A 16,403-nucleotide genomic window follows, 5' to 3' on the forward strand; every position below is an offset into this window, starting at 1 on the left:
CTTTGCACATTGTTTCTATTTTGCCAACAGGCATGATTCCACCCAGTGCTATTTACAGGCAGGGTTGGACAAAGGGTGGTGGGAGGACAATTCCCTCATGAGCTCTGCAGAGCAAACAGAACAAAAGAGCAGCACAGAGCTGTCAGAGAGACTGGTGAAAAGTTGGTGTAGTCCTTGGTGTAGAGCTGCCAGGAGGCCAGCTCAGCTAATGAATTTAAAGTTATAATTTGTGAGCTTCATTCCTAGGGAATCTGCAGGCTCAGCCCATGCAGAAGTCACTGTTATACGCTTGATGTTGTGCAGAGGTAGCTTGACAGGATGCTCCTCTATGATAGATGCACATCTTTTTCTTTTAAAGCGTGATGAAAGATAGAGCATCCTACAAGAGCAGGGGAGGGAGCTCACATACACGCAACTGCTGTGCTGCAGTTGTAACCACAACAGGTTTTCCATGTGTGAGTTGTTACCCTGTGGAGAAGAGAGGCAAACTCTTGCACGCTTCCTAGAGTAAAGCCTGTGCTCCTGCAGTTGTCCACCATGCAGCTCCCATATACACCCAGCTGTGCCCTGGGCATGAACCAAAGAGATGAAGGTGGTGGACAGGGACACATCTGCGAGGCAGAGCCCAGAGAGCAGGGAAAGGGATAGGGCTGAGGTCTTAGTTTAGGAAAGGATAGCTTGAAGAGGGAGCAGGAGCCTGATGTGCTCTTTGGGTTTCATAAGTAGTAACTACAACTATAACTACTGGTGGTGAGTGATTGAAATTTGGCCTGCAGTGAGGAAGTAATAATAAAAAACCCACTGTGTGATAACAACTTCTATTAAAATCCCAACATTTATATTTAAGTAGGTGGAAATGAAACACAGTTCTCTGCAACCTACCATCTCCTCACTTATATTATAATTTAACTAGTTACAGGTGATATATACAGAAGATGTTTATAAACTGACAGGCATAAACAGAGAGCATCTTACTAGAAAGCTTCATCCACTAAGACACAAGCAGTTGTTGTGGAAGACTATGTTGTCCAAGCAGTCTGTGTCACAGAATAGATACGAGAGGTCTGAATTTCAGGTTATGCTAGTTACACTTCGTTATTCTGCACAACTTCTCTTTCAGGGATTTCAACATACCCTACCTGATGCATCACCACTGCAAGAACTATCATTATGTGACTTTTAGTCTGTGCATCATGAGGAAAAACAACATGCAGTTTTCCTAGAGTCACACAGCAAGCCAGGGCTAAACATGGCTTCAGTGCCAAGATTTCCTTTCCCCCCTGCATGTGCTGTAATGGTTGGCTTCAAAGGACTGCTTTAAAGGATCATATAATGGACACTGCTCTCTCCTTATGTTTTTTTTTCTGTTAGATTAAATCTGTCATGCTCTTTCTCTCATACCACACATCAAGGAACATCCTTAGACCTCTGAAAATAAAACACAGGCTAGCTGTTTCTGAACAAAGACCTGGTCAAGCTTAACTTTGATCTTTGTCCTCTACTACAAAGACGATACGTGCTACTTTAAAGTAGAGGTTGTTTCACCTGCAGGGAATGCCCACTGCAAACATCCCTATGGAGGAACAGACTGTTGAGGTAAAAGGTGGGAAGGATCTTTCTTACAGAATTGCCATTTTTTCTGTGACAACAAGAAACTGGATAGAAACCTATAACATATTCCTTCCCTGTGCTGCTAACCCATAAAAACCCAATGGAATCATGCCTGAATATCCCACATAGCTTGATATATTTTATACCTTTGTATCTGCTTTTCACTTTTATTTACTGCTGACATTATTTTGGACTTCCTGGGTTCCTCTTGAGAGCTGCATTTCATAGATTTGTCATTATGGCTTTAGATTTAAGCTACTGAGATGACCCCAATTTTCACAAAGGCTGTCTCTAAATGTTTCCTTCTAGCTCACATCAGGAGCAAAATCAAACACCCAAATCCCTGCCCTCTTTTTTGTTTGTATTTTATGATCTATAAAAGTGCTTTGTATGTTAATGTGCACAGAAAAACAGTGCAGAGTGGGATGCCTTTGAAGTGAAAGGTTTGGATTAGTTTTGAAATCAAAAGCCTTTTTAAAGGAGAGACTGAAAGAGAACCCGTGAAGCTGAGTGATCAGGTTAGTCTTCTGCAGTGCTGTTCATCGAAGAACTTCAGAGGCTTTGGCAAGCATTAGGCACATCTGTAAAATTAGTTGAGCCTATATAAAGTTGCCTACACTAGCACCTACCATCCACACGTAAGCCAGAGTAGCCTGCGCTTCAACTGACACAAAGCACACGTACACTGGCAGGGAAAAGGGAGAAGGAAAGTCTTCCAGGAATAAGTCCAAGTTCAGCTGCTCCCTTCCAGTCTGGAGCCAAAGAGTTTAAATAACTGCTGAGGATCACCTGCTTAACTTCACTTTTACAGGACTGGCAGCACTGTCAGTCTGTCAGGTACCACGTCTCAGGAGAAAGGCAGGAATTGAGAGCTGAGATAAAAGGTTCAGTCATGTAATTGCACCACCATACTCGCCAGCTAATTCAGCTCCACATCAGGTTTTGTGGGTAATAAGTACTAGCCTTCAACTCACAAACAGGGAGACAGAGATGTAGAAAAAAGCGAGAGACTTTTTGGCTGCCAGAAGGCAAGTTGAAAAGCAACAAAACCAGATCCAGGACTCCTGATTGAAAGCCTCTTGTTGCTTTTGTTGTTCATGAAAAGTAATGCTAAAAGAATGGTGTATTTTTATCTTTTCAGGTGATCATTTCATCACTTAAGAGCATGATAAAAGTATTATTTATTCTTATTAAGTGTCCCACCCACTCATTTAACCCAAAGGTATAGAGGGGATAAAATTCATGCAAGAAACAAGAACTTACCTCGTGCTGATGTTCAAGATGTAACCCTGATAATAAAACCAGTGCTAATGACAGCAACTACAAACCTGAACAATATACCTATGATGTGCTAATGAACCAAGCTAATTATAAATCCCTGTTCAATGTAGACATGAGGGGGAGATTTTAAAAGGTACTGATACTTTTCATCAAGGTATCTCATAAAGCAAAGAATCATCTTGCAACTACATAGTCTAGTGTGAGGTGCCCTTGCTCATGGAAGGGGGCTCGAACTAGATAATCTTAAGGTCTTTTCCAACCCACATCATTCTATGATTCTATGAATTAAGACTGAGGCATAAAAGTCCAAATACTTGTATTTCAACCCTTCTCTGTCTCATTCTTTTGGCAAGACAAAAATCTTTCTACCCCAGCTGCAGTGTTTGGCTGAAGTTCCTTTATCTCTTGGAGGACTAAAAGGTGAAACATGTATTGCCTGTACAGTATTTTGAGATCTGGCTCCTGTGAAATATAGCAAGAAAAATTATATTGTAAGAAGTTATGATTACTTTAGCTGCTTATAAAGCTTATAAAGCACATACTTCAGCTGCCGGGGCTCACAGTCCAGTCCAGGTAAGAGCAGTCTGGCTGTCTGCCTGATATCATCACTGTCCACAGTTAAACTGCGCCGGTGCTCAGCGTAGGTGATGGCCACTCTCATCCACTCCATCAGCGGTGGCAGAAGCATGAAGGGTCTGTGCAAACAAGGAAAAAATCCAGTATAGTTAATATTGGCCTGGTATGTTGCACACTTAATCACTTCCTCAGCATGCTTGTGGGAGGCTGGCACAGCTAAAGCCCACCTGCAGGGGCAAACTCTGTCCACTCAGCAAGACTGGCAGGTCACAGCTGGAACTGCTCAGCCTTGGTTAGTTGAACTGCTTCTAACCCAAAATGGGGTCATGCCAGGACATGCTGGTTTCATGCAATACATGGGAGGAAACAGGGCTGCACTGAATATAAGGGACCTGCTTCTACTATTAGTAGCTATAGGTCAGGCCCTGCTAGCTCAAGTGGCCAATGCTTTGGTTTGGATACAGCTTATACAATAATTGTGCCTGTGGTTCTAAATATTCCATATGTACAGGCTGCTCCACTGCTTGTTTAGTTAACACTTGTTTGAAACTTCAGTTAAGCCAGGCTAATTCAGTGCTACCTCCATTGACCGTTATGTTACACTACCACTATTGGATGGCTTTTTACATCCTACATTTCCTACATGCAGAGCTCAGGTCTCCATTCGTGACCCCCCAGACTGCAGCAGAACTGGTGCAGCTGTGTTTTAATGTGAACTGTTTTGCTGGGAAGGAATGAGTAGAATTAAAGAGATATCAGCTAACACAGAGACACCGCTGCATAAGAATAAATGTACATTATTTAAATTGTAAGCTGTTTGTAGAAAAACAAGTTCCTAATTTGTACAGCATCCAGCAGAGTGAGGTTTTACTCAATAGGAAGTGTTGCAAGGCCATAAAGGAATATAAATAAGGTAATAATAATAGCTACAATACCCATTTGGGATACCTTATGAAGAGACCCCCTTACTCCTGCTGTAAGAATGAATGCAGCACCGAGATTAGACATGAAGATATGGGTAGCATAATACTCTCATACACAACACATCTCATCCATCCTCTCAATATACAGCCAGAGGGATGGATTATTTGCTTGATTTTTCTCCAAGGCTGCCTGTCACCCTGGTGGAAGGCTCAGAACTGTAGCTGTAATTGAAAATACCCTTCTCATTTCCAGTAATGAATTTATTAATGCTGAAAAAAAAAAAAAATCCCTTTTCATTTAAGCATCCACGAGGAATAACTGAGGGGAAAAGGTACCGATTCCTTTCCAGAGTTCAGAGAAAGACACATACCAAAAACTATAAAATGATGTTGCTATTAATGAAAGCAGCTGCTCCCATGAAAGGCATTTTAAAAGCTGTGTGTGTATGTGCCGGTGTGCACACTGTTAAGAACCATTTATCAATAATGGGATTTGCAAGCTGAACTCTCCTTGTATGACTTTGAGCATCCTTCAGGGTGAAATAACTCCACTCTGTACAATATTTGCCATCTGTTTCCATTTTACCAGTTGCAAGGTGCACTCTAAACCAACACCATTATTGCTTTACACACACACACACTATTTGTCCCTCTGCTACTTCTTTTCCTATGAGTAACAAAGCAGCAGCTACAAAATCAGAGATCTTTTTAAGCATCTGAGCCATCCTGAATTGCCAATCATAGAATCATAGAATGGTTAGAGCTGGAAGGGATCTTACAGAAAATGCAGTTCCAACCCCTGCCACAGGCAGGGACACCTTCCATTAGACCAGGTTGCTCCAATCCCCATCTGATCTGGCCTTGAACACTGCCAGGGATGGGGCAGCCACAGCTTCTATGGGTAACCTGTGCCAGTGTCCCACCACCTTCACAGCAAAAGATTTCTTCCTAATGACTAATCCAAATCTCCCCTCTTTCAGTTTAAAACCATTCCCCCTTATCCTATCTCTACATGCCCTTGTAAAAAGTCCCTCTTGAAAATGACCCAGTAGTTTTGTCAGTTGAAAGACTTTCTGAAAGTCCAGCTTGAATTCCCTGAACCATTTAGGCTTTCTACCTTGTCCTGGACACATGGGATGGGATGAATCATTCCAGAACAGCCAATTCCCTGAGGGGACAAGCAGCAATCATCAACAGGCATTTGGGAGATGCCTTGCAGCAGTCCGTTCCAGAGAACTTCAATCCTTATCTTGGCTACAGAGGAGGCATTTACACCCTTTTAAACTCAGGTACTTAAGGGAGGAGCCTAAATTAGTTATCTCGATTTTCTATGTACTCAGTAGAGCCTCTAGTACAGATTTCAAAACTCCCTAGGTGTGGTGAGGACAGACAGGTAGGGTAAAAGCACCAGAATTAAATAGTCATATGGGGTGAACAGCTCAGGAGAAATGGAAAAGCTCATCCTACAAGTGATTATATCTGACACCTTTTGTGGTAGATAAGCTATTTAGGCCACATCACAGCTTCCCTGATGGGAACACTGTTGGCCACAGAACCATGTGGATCCAGTCAAACCTTAGTAACTTACACCCGGCACTGGGCAGCAAGAGACTGTGGTCAGCCAACAGCAAATACCATTGAGTCTGCACCAGAAATAACACCTAACATGGAGCAATTTCCATTCTGTAAAGAATTCACATGTGCCAGGGTTATAAATGGCTTCCATGCACAAGCAGACCTTGAATGTGGAAAACCTGGTTTGGGAGGAATGGGAAAGAGGAAGATTTGGTTTGTTTGTTCATCTTTTTTTAATCTCAACAGATTTTTCCAAAGGCTTTAAAACTCACAGCAAAACAGACTGCCCTGTTACCACCCTGTGCCCAAAGGAGAGTAGGCTTTGGACTGCAAAAAGTAATGTCAGGGAAGATGTTTTCCTCTTACTGCTATCCTCATCCATCCAAACCCCACCACTCACATTGCTGCTCAAGTTGGATAAATCATTATTCAATCAGGAGTGACTATAAAGAGTTCAGTTTCTCCTTTTAACCAGCTATTTCCTTTCTTCACACTGTGGACTTGCTCGTGGGTACAACAGCTCTATCTTACTTTGCTCATGGACACCACATCAGATAAGCAGCATTCTCACGTGAGAAGAGACATGCAGTTCAACTGAATGCAATGTCAACACTGGGTCACATTGCAGTAAGAAAATAAATGCAATTATTCCTTTTCTACAAAGTAAAGACAATTGGCAGCCCTGTGGCCCTTAACCTGGCCAGTTCTCTGCCTCTAGGGAAAGACTGATCATTTCACAGTCTGAAACACACTGGAGGAGGGGAAAGGGAGAAATCTTCATGGGAAATTAACTGGGAGATGCTGCAAGCTAAAGAATTAATTTCTGTCTGCTCCATGTCCTATACTGGGCATTTTCCTCTGGACTTTCTGACATTTAGAAGCATTTGGCAGCTCATTAAATTCTGCACATAAAGCAATCCAGCCCTGGCAAACTGTCATACTGTAGCAGCTCATCAGGGACACAATACTGTCTGTATTGCCACCATTGCTTTGTTCAGTTCCTGGCAGTGACGTCGTCTTCAAGTGATGCCCCATGTAAACTGGGAAAGTACACACAGCAGTGGAAAGTAAAACAGATGCTGCTCCCTACTACGACCTTGTAAAGAATCGCAGCAATGTCTGATACCATCATGTGCTGTCAATATTTTATCCCTAGGTTCTTTGAAATTTTCTCCATTTACAATTTGACAGCTGCTCCATTCCCAAGGAGATCAGGCTGGAGCTGGGAACGGACATTATTGTGAGCTTTTCCCCCTCATTTGAAGTAAAACACGTTGTTTTCCTTAGACATAATCAAGAAGGATGCCAGAGAATTTACAGCAAGTTGTAACTTTTTTCCTGGACAATGTACTACAGTCATTTGATTAGAATGGCCGAGGACATGACCAGCATGCGGAGATCACGTGTAGCAGTCCTTGAGGAGAAGCTATGGGATGTCAGCGTTCACTCACGGGTGCAAGTTACTCTTGGGGACATTCTGAATTGGACACAAGAGGAAAATTTTTCACAATACGAACAATCAGCCCTTGGAATTCCACTGGATTCCCCAACACTGGATAGTTCAAGATTCAGCTGGACAGGGTGCTGGTCCATCTTGTGTAGACCATGCTTTTGCCAAGAAAATGGACCACATGATCCTTGAGATTCAACCTGGAATTCTACGATCCATGATTCATGCATAATGAAGAAACTAGTTCCCAAAGCTTGCTCCTCTGAGGATCAAAGAATCATAGAATAATTACGGTTGGAAAGGACCTTAAGATCATCTAGTTCCAACCCCCCTGCCGTGGGCAGGGACACCTTACACTAAATCGTATCACCCTAGCCTCGCCCAACCTGGTCTTGAACATTGCCAGGGATGGAGCATTCACAACTTCCCTGGGCAACCCATTCCAGTGCCTCACCACCCTAACAGGAAAAAATTTCCTCCTTATATCCAGTCTAAACTTCCCCTGTTTAAATTTGAACCCGTTACCCCTTGTCCTATCACTACAGTCCCTAAAGAAGAGTCCCTCTCCAGCATCCCTATAGGCCCCCTTCAGATACTGTGCTGGTCACCACACAGCACCACACAGCTGCTGTGAGGTCTCCACGCAGCCTTCTCTTCTCCAGGCTGAACAGCCCCAACTTCCTCAGCCTGTCTTCATACAGGAGGTGCTCCAGTCCCCTGATCATCCTCGTGGCCCTTCTCTGGACTTGTTCCAGCAGTTCCATGTCCTTTTTATGTTGAGGACACCAGAACTGCACACAATACTGCAGGTGAGGTCTCACAAGAGCAGAGTAGAGGGGCAGGATCGGCTCCTTTGACCTGCTGGTCACGCTCCTTTTGATGCAGCCCAGGTTACGGTTGGCTTTCTGGGCTGCAAGCACACACTGAAGCTGGCTCATGTTCATTTTCTTATCAACCAACACCCCCAAGTCCTTCTCCACAGGGCTGCTCTGAATCTCTTCTCTGCCCAACCTGTAGCTGTGCCTGGGATTGCTCCGACCCAGGTGTAGGACCTCGCACTTGGCATGGTTAAACTCCATGAGGCTGGCATCAGCCCACCTCACAAGCGTGTCAAGGTCCCTCTGGATGGCATTCCTTCCCTCCAGCCTATCAAACGAACCACACAGCTCGGTGTCATCGGCAAACTTGCTGAGGGCGCACTCAATCCCACTGTCCATGTCAGCGACGAAGATGTTGAACAAGACCGGTCCCAACACCGATCCCTGAGGGACAGCACTCGTTACTGGTCTCCAGCCGGACACTGAGCCATTGACCACAACTCTTTGTGTGCGGCCATCCAGCCAGTTCTTTATCCAGCGAGTGGTCCATCCATCAAATTGATGTCTCTCCAATTCAGAGACAAGGATGTCGTGTGGGACAGTGTCGAACACTTTACCCAAGTCCAGGTAGATGACATCAACTGCTCTACCCCTGTCCATCAGTTCTGTAGCCCCATCATAGAAGGCCACCAAGTTGGTCAGGCAGGATTTCCCCTTAGAGAAGCCCTGCTGGCTGTCACCAAGCACCTTGTTGATTTTCATGTGCCTTAGCATGGCATCCAGGAGAATCTGCTCCAACGTTTTGCCAGGCACAGAGGTGAGACTGACTGGTCTGTAATTCCCCGGGTCATCCATTTTCCCCTTCCTGAAAATGGGGGTTATATTTCCCTTTTTCCAGTCATCGGGAACTTCACCTGACTGCCATGATTTCTCAAATATGATGGCCAGCGGCTTCGCAACTTCATTCTCCAGCTCCTTCAGGACCCGCGGATGGATCTCATCAGGACCCATGGACTTGTGCACGTTCAGATTTTTAAGATGGTCTCGAACCAGTTCCTCTCCTACAGTGGGCGCAGGGTCTTCATTCTCACAGTCCCTGCATCTGCCTTCCAAGACTTGGGTGGTTTGGTCAGAGCCTTTGCCAGTGAAGACCGAGGCAAAGAAGCCATTCAGAACCTCAGCCTTCTCCAAACCCTGTGTAGCCAGTTCTCCTGAGAGCTTCCTGAGGGGGCCTACATTCTCCCTAGTCTGTTTTTTATTTGTTATGTACTTGTAGAATCCTTTCCTGTTATCCTTAACACCCCTAGCCAAGTTTAATTCCAGCTGGGCCTTAGCTTTCCTAACCTGGTCCCTAGCTTCCTGAACAACATCCCTGTACTCTTCCCATGCCACCTGCCCTTGCTTCCACTTATTATAAGCCTCTTTTGTCATTTGAATTTTCCTCAGGAGCTCCTTATCCATCCAAGCAGGTCTCCTGGTCCTCCTGCTGCACTTCCTCCTGGTTGGGATGCAACACCCCTGAGCTTGTAGCAGGTGATCCTTGAATATCAACCAACAGTCTTGGGCCCCTCTGCCCTCTAGGGCTGTATCCCATGGAACCTTACTAAGCAGGTTCCTGAAGAGGCCAAAGTCTGCTCTTTTGAAGTCCAGGGCAGTGAGCTTGCTGCACGCTCTTCTCACTGTCCTGAGGATCTCAAATTCGAGCATCTCGTCATCGCTGCATCCAAGGCTGCCCTGGAGAGTCACATTTCCAACGAGCCCTTCCCTGTCGGTGAGCACGAGGTCCAGCATGGCACCTCTCCTTGTCAGCTCCTCTATTACTTGCAGAAGGAAGTTGTCTTCTACACAATCGAGGAACCGCCTGGACTGCTTGTGCCGGGCCGTACCGTCCTTCCAACAGATGTCAGGGTTGTTGAAGTCACCCATGAGAACAGGGGCCTGCGAGCGTGAGGCTTTTCCTATCTGTCTATGGAGTGCTTCATCCGCAGGTTTTCCTTGATCAGGCGGTCTGTAACAGATCCCCACAGTAATGTCTCCCATAGCCATATTCCCTTTAACCCTGACCCACAAACTCTCTGTGGACTGCTCACCTGTCCCCAGACAGAGTTCCATACTCTCCAGCCTATCCCTAACAGAAAGGGCAACTCCCCCTCCCCGCCTGCCAGGTCTGTCTTTTCTAAAGAGCCTGTAACCTCCAGTCATAGGAGCCATCCCACCATGTTTCTGTGATGCCTGTTATATCATACCCCCGTAGACGTGCACACATCTCTAATTCCTCTTGTTTGTTCCCCATGCTACAGGCATTTGTATAGAGGCATCGGAGCTGAGCTCCAACTGAAGCTGGCTCATTGGCTGGAGCAGCTGGGATATCTCTACATTGCTCCAAGCATTTATTATAGGTTCTGGCAACTGACTGGGTGTGTTGGGATGGAATGATGCCCCCCTCCCCCAGCACATCTACTTTAAAGCCTCCTTGACCAGCCTGGCAAGCCTCCTACCAAAACTGCTCTTTCCCTTCTTTATCAGAGCAGCTCCACCAGCCCCCACTAGACTTGGCCTACAAACTTGGGTCCCGTGTTCAAGACACCCAAACCCCTGACTATGACACCACCCTTTTAACCAGTTATTAACCTGGCTAATCCTCCTAGCTTTTTTTAGGTCCTCCCCTGTATCCTGAAGAATTGATGAAAAGAGTACCTGAGCTCCAGAGCCCCTTAACCACCTCCCCCAGGGCTCTGTAGTCCTTCTTTATGTTCCCCAGGCTACTACTATCTATATCCCTAGCACCCACATGTGTCACCAGGAGTGGGTAATAGTCCGTGGGACTTACTAGAGCAGGCAGCCTCTCTGCCACATCCCTGATCGGTGCCCCTGGTAGGCAACACACCTCCCTTGAGACAGGGTCTGGCCAGCAGACGAGTGCTTCTGTCCCTTTCAGTGTAGAGTCCCCTACTACTACAACCCGCCACTTTTTCCTAGCAGCACCAGTAGAGATCTTCTTTAGCAGTGCATCAGCTGGCTGTTTCTGGCTCGAGTGCACTTCCTCATTAGTCCCCTGCAGGACAGCAAAGTGGTTCTGTGTGGGAACAACAGATTTAGGGGGAAGCCCCTTGCTTTTGGTTGTCCTTTTCCTTCTTTTTTGTTGTTTTTTTTGTCACTAATTCCCAGCTTCCCAGGTTAACGGCCTCCTTCTTTCCTTCATGAGCTAGAGGGGAAGCTCGAGGCCCCCTGCACAGTTCAGGCCAGGAGCAAGCATTCCTGCTTCCTCTCAGCTTCCCTGACATCTCGCAGTCTATTAACAGCATCCCACAGCTCAGCCACCTGCTGCAGGAGGGCCTCCACCAGGGAGCACCGGGTGCAGCCCTGCCCATTGTGCACCATTCCCTCACCAGACCAGTGCAGGCACTCTCTGCACGCCCCTGAGCTCTGCACTGCAGCCTCCCCTCTCATCGGCTCTGTCTTGGTGCCTACGCTGGCCACCGCAGGGGCAGCCAGAGCAGAGCTCCAGGACCGGGCCCTGCTCACACGCCGAGTGCTCACCATCCCGCTCGCCTGCCCGCGCGAACTGCCTCCACCTGCTCTGTTCGCCGCGCTCCCTGGGCCAGGTTTTTAACCAGTCAGGGCTGGTGCCACTGCTTCAGACTCCGTCCCGTGTGAGTCAGCTGCTCGCTCTCGTCAGCTGAGCTGCCGGCTCCTGGGCAGGTCCTGTCGAAGACTTGAGGCACCCTCAGTGGCTCTTGTCGCTCTGAGTTGAGGCTCCTGGACACTGATCTCCCCCCAGCTCCGGTGTTGAAGGCATCCTCTCTCGAGCTACTCACCTCAGGATTTTTAAGAGCACTGGGACCAAGACATTTTTGGCAGAGGGATGTTAGCTGCATGCAACAAGGAAAGAGCTCCAGAGGAGTTGGAAAATTATGTCATCCTTCCTCTACATTGAATGCCAGGAAAATCCACATGGAGCTGGACCTTCAAAGGTGAGGAAGACCCTGCTATCTCAGATGTAAAAGAGTAGTAAGTCTTCCCAGAAGAAACAACCATGTTACCAACATCCTTCCTCTGGCATCCCCAGGAAGGTCCAGTGACAAGATTGCTGAAGGAAGGAGATGTTTTCCCTGCAGACACCTCTCTTCTCCTCCTCTGCTATGCTATTTTTTATCACCTCCTGCTTTGCTGTAGCAAAACAAAGAGGGAGCCAAAAACGACAGCAACATCAAGAAAGAAACATCTTGTTCTTCTAAACAAGAATCTCCTTCTTCTAAAGTAGGAAAGAAAATAGTGTCCTAATGGAAGCAGGTGAGAATGGCAAACTTTGTCTCCTTCTTGGCAGTCTGGGCTGGTCCTGAAACACATGCACAGTCTCCACCCAGCCTGTCCCATAGTCTTCTAAATGATTTGACTGAACAGCTTTGTATTCCCTTCTGTAACAACTGCTCTGTAAAACCCTGTTAACATTTTAAACACATGCAAATTTCAGCATTGCAAAACATGTAAATATCAGCATACCTATGGTCAGAGTAGGGTAGACCATGATAACTCCCCTGTATTTGATTCACTGAAGCTACACAGAGGCTACACACAGAGAAGAATCCCAAATATTTAGAGATCATTGAGGTTTTTTTGCAAGGGACTGAAAGAAGAAGGGCTTTCAGTGCAGTGCAGTGAACTAATGTTTGAGCTTAAGGCTGGAATCAAACTCTGTGGCTCAGTCTCATTTTATCCTAAGATGATAGAGCTCAAACTCACACAAAGCAAGTTAAGAACAGCTATAAAATGTTATAGATCAGTCTTACTTGTTCTCTCTTTGTTTTAAAGGAACAAGCTTGAAACAACAGTACTGTGCCTTTGGCGCATACAGAAGAGAGTGATGTGACTAGCAGAGATGCTGGAAGTGATTGCCACATTGCTGAGTAAGCCAAGCAGGCTTTTTCAGAGCTTTTCAATGCTTCTAGTTAGGAGTCTTGGGAAACCCACATGCAGAACTATATAGGGGAAAAATGGGGGGAATAAGAGTAATCTGCAACAAGAAAGTGAATCATGTAGGAGGGTGGCTAGAAGAAGATGTGCTATTTGAATGTCACACCAAGACGGAAAAATCCCAAGGATAGCAACAGAGTCAGAAAAAAAACAGAGTGAAGTCTCATGAATTGGAGAAAGGAAAAGACTCCGAGGCAAAACAGAGTATCCAAAACCTAAACCACGCCATGATGGTGTGGAAAAGAGCGGCGTATTTACAATTTGGATTCTCAAACCCTAAACCCCTCTTCAAGCTGCAGAGGGAAAAGAAAATCTCCAAATATGTAATTATATGTGAACAAAATAACAACAGAAACGATGATTTAGAAACAACACAAAATCTTTGCTCCAAAACACAACCAGCTTCGGTCTGTTGTCATTCCTTTCAGATTCAAAATATTTTAGTGGATTTGAAAAACCTCCCACACTTACAGAGAAAAGACAGGAATTACCAAGCTGGATCTCATTCAAGGATCATCTCAGCAAATGCCACGTCTCTCAAAGCAGAAAGTCCCAGATCTTCACAGAAAAGGAAGCAGGAATCACAGCCAACTGTGAAACTCTTCCCCTGAAAAAAATGGCTGGCTCACATCTTAGAAGATAAGAGTTCTCAAGTTTTAGTGGATCGTTATCAAGTTACTAAGGTCTTGGCTTGGGGTGTGCCATGACACTAGCTTCCAGTTCAGGACTTATCCTTCAGACACTAATAGAATGAGAAACATCTGGATAATATTGTATTTATAGGGATCTTTTCTCCACTGAATCTGTCTTCACAGTTTCCTCTGCTTAGAGAATATAAAACAGGACAAGAATAGTTTAAATCTAGAACTGGCAGTTAGTAACCACAGAGAGAAATAGCACCCTTTCCGCTCTTGTCTGCAAACCATACTTAGAAGTAAGGTGCAGCATCAGGTTTTACTTCATGTCCATTGCAAATCAAAGCTAAATTCAAGCTCACTGTAACAACCCATGAAGTAATCACCAGGAACTGACTATGAGTCTTAAAAAACCCCCTCAAGTCTGTGGTTTATTTATGACAATCACATCTTACAAACTTTGTTTCAACAACAGGGAAAAGATTCTATTTTCAGGCTGAAAACAAGTACTTGTGCTGCTCTGGAATGTGCCATGTGTCTCATATAGAAACACATATTTGTAACATCTGTAGCTGTGGCAAAGGGAACTCTTGATTTCTAGACAGATGGAAAATAATTAAAACCAACTTTAATTGTATATAGTTGATGATAAGAGTCAGATATACACGATAGTTTTAACTACAACAATATGGTCATGGTTGTGTGGTCAAAGATGTGATTGACTTCCATCTGCCTCCCCCAGATGCTCCCAGAGCTGTTTGATCCCTGATGGGTACTGTGAGTAGCCACCTCCACAGAGGAAATGTGGCGGAAGGGAAACCACCGATCGTGCTCTTCTTGCTCCTCCCAACACCGCAATGTCCTCCATAAGCCAAAAACTACTGCAAACAACCCAGGAGATGAAATACTCCTGCACAACTCTGGGTCTAACTGCAGTCTTGACCTCAGTTAATACACAGCTGTATGTTGACATCGCTTCCAATACCAGATGCAACTATGAGGTCTGACTCGCTGTTACATCTGCTGAGTTAGACACAGGAAAGAGTGCTTGCCAGTGACCTATGCCTGTCAAGATTGTACCACCAGACTTGCAGAGGTCAACTATACAGATCTCCAAAGGACCTGGGTCTCAAATCTCTGGTCTCTCACCAGCCAAGAGCATCCTCACACCATCACTAATGCATGGGCTCTTCCCACCACTGGACAGTGGTTCTGCCAGGTTATTTGCATCAGATCTGTGAAGCCTTTCTCTGCTCTTGTAAAAAGGTGACTACCCTTCCATTTTGTAAGCACAAATGCTATAAGGACAAGATCACAGAATGGTTTGGTGTGGAAAGGCCCTTAAAGCTCATCCAGTTCCAACCCTCTGCTGTAGGAAAAGACACCTTCCACTAAGGCAGGTTGCTCCAAGCCCCCTCCAACCTGACCTTGAACACTGCCAGGGATGGGGCAGCCACAGCTTCTCTGGGCACCCTGTGTCAGTGCCTCAGCACCCTCACAGAAAAGGCGGCACATCTCTGAGGCCCCTCAGCTGCCCAGGCCTGCAGAAAGGACACTGCATCTGCACACCCCTCAGAAACTGCTCTCTGTCATTTTTACGTTAACAATTTACCTTTGTAAAAGCCCAAATGTGCTTGTGCCAAGTTACAGACAGGTCACAAACTGCCTCAAGCTCTTGGATGTTCTTCAAAATCAACTGACATGGAAAATCTGAAGAAGTCCTTTTGTGTTCTAGTTGTAAATATTACTACTTTTTTCCCTAAATTAGCATCATTGTCTAACAGAAAATAAGCAATGACTGGCATGTTTGTTCCATGTTTTGTTTCCCAGGACCCCTCCCAAGGAGGCAGACCAAGGAAACCTTGCCATGCACAATTCCTGGTGAGAAGGAAAACACTGGTACATTCTAGAGCAGGGCATGAATACAAACTCCATGCATTAAAGAAATGAGCCTGTAGCAGCACAATATGTGATAGGCAGAGATAAACATGGGCAGAGAGCCAGAACTTGTTGTCTGCTATTCTTGGATTAGCCTTGATCCTGTGGGCAATAAAAACAAGAGGTAATTCCTATGGTTCATTCCAGCAGCTACACTGGCAATCTAAAACTACCCATTGCTATCTGCAAGCAGATTTATCCGGGGTCTGTGCAGTTCTTCACTATTCAGTACTGATACTCCTTCCATTATACCTCATTCCCAAAAGCACTTGGAGGATTGAGATAACAGACCCCTTACTTACGACTTCAATCTGATTTGCCAACATGCATATGTTAAAAACATATGCTGACTCTCCAGCCAAAACCAATGTGCCAGATTCAATCACAGAACTGATTTTCAGGGCCCAGTTGTAAAATCCTACAGGCAGAGAGAGCATCGCCTGAAGCTCCTGAGTTACAACTGTGTGAAAAAAGAGCCACAAAGAGAAATATTTTGGTGCAGTGCTGGAATACTGAAAGCTGTTTAATTAATTGTAACTGGAAAAGTTTGTTCAGCTGAACAGAGATAATTCGCACCAAAGCAAGGGGAATAAATAGGGAAAAGTTTCCTACTCACCTTACA

The 16,403-nt window shown here is 45.4% G+C and overlaps 1 protein-coding gene across 4 annotated transcripts in view; it reads right to left on the reverse strand.

Annotated features, from left to right (window-relative positions):
- The window catches only part of ABTB2 (ankyrin repeat and BTB domain containing 2), a 166,063-nt gene that overhangs the window by 20,828 nt on the left and 128,832 nt on the right, over window positions 1-16,403 (reverse strand). For all 4 annotated transcript variants that reach the window (XM_062621950.1, XM_062621951.1, XM_062621948.1 and 1 more), the window contains one exon: window positions 3,435-3,587. In XM_062621950.1, the coding sequence (XP_062477934.1) occupies window positions 3,435-3,587 (153 nt within the window). The remainder of the gene's footprint in view (window positions 1-3,434; window positions 3,588-16,403) is intronic.

This window comes from Pezoporus occidentalis, unplaced genomic scaffold, assembly GCF_034315485.1.
Source record: "Pezoporus occidentalis ecotype Australia unplaced genomic scaffold, CSIRO_AGI_Poc_V1 ctg236, whole genome shotgun sequence".
Taxonomy (NCBI): Eukaryota; Metazoa; Chordata; class Aves; order Psittaciformes; family Psittacidae; genus Pezoporus; species Pezoporus occidentalis.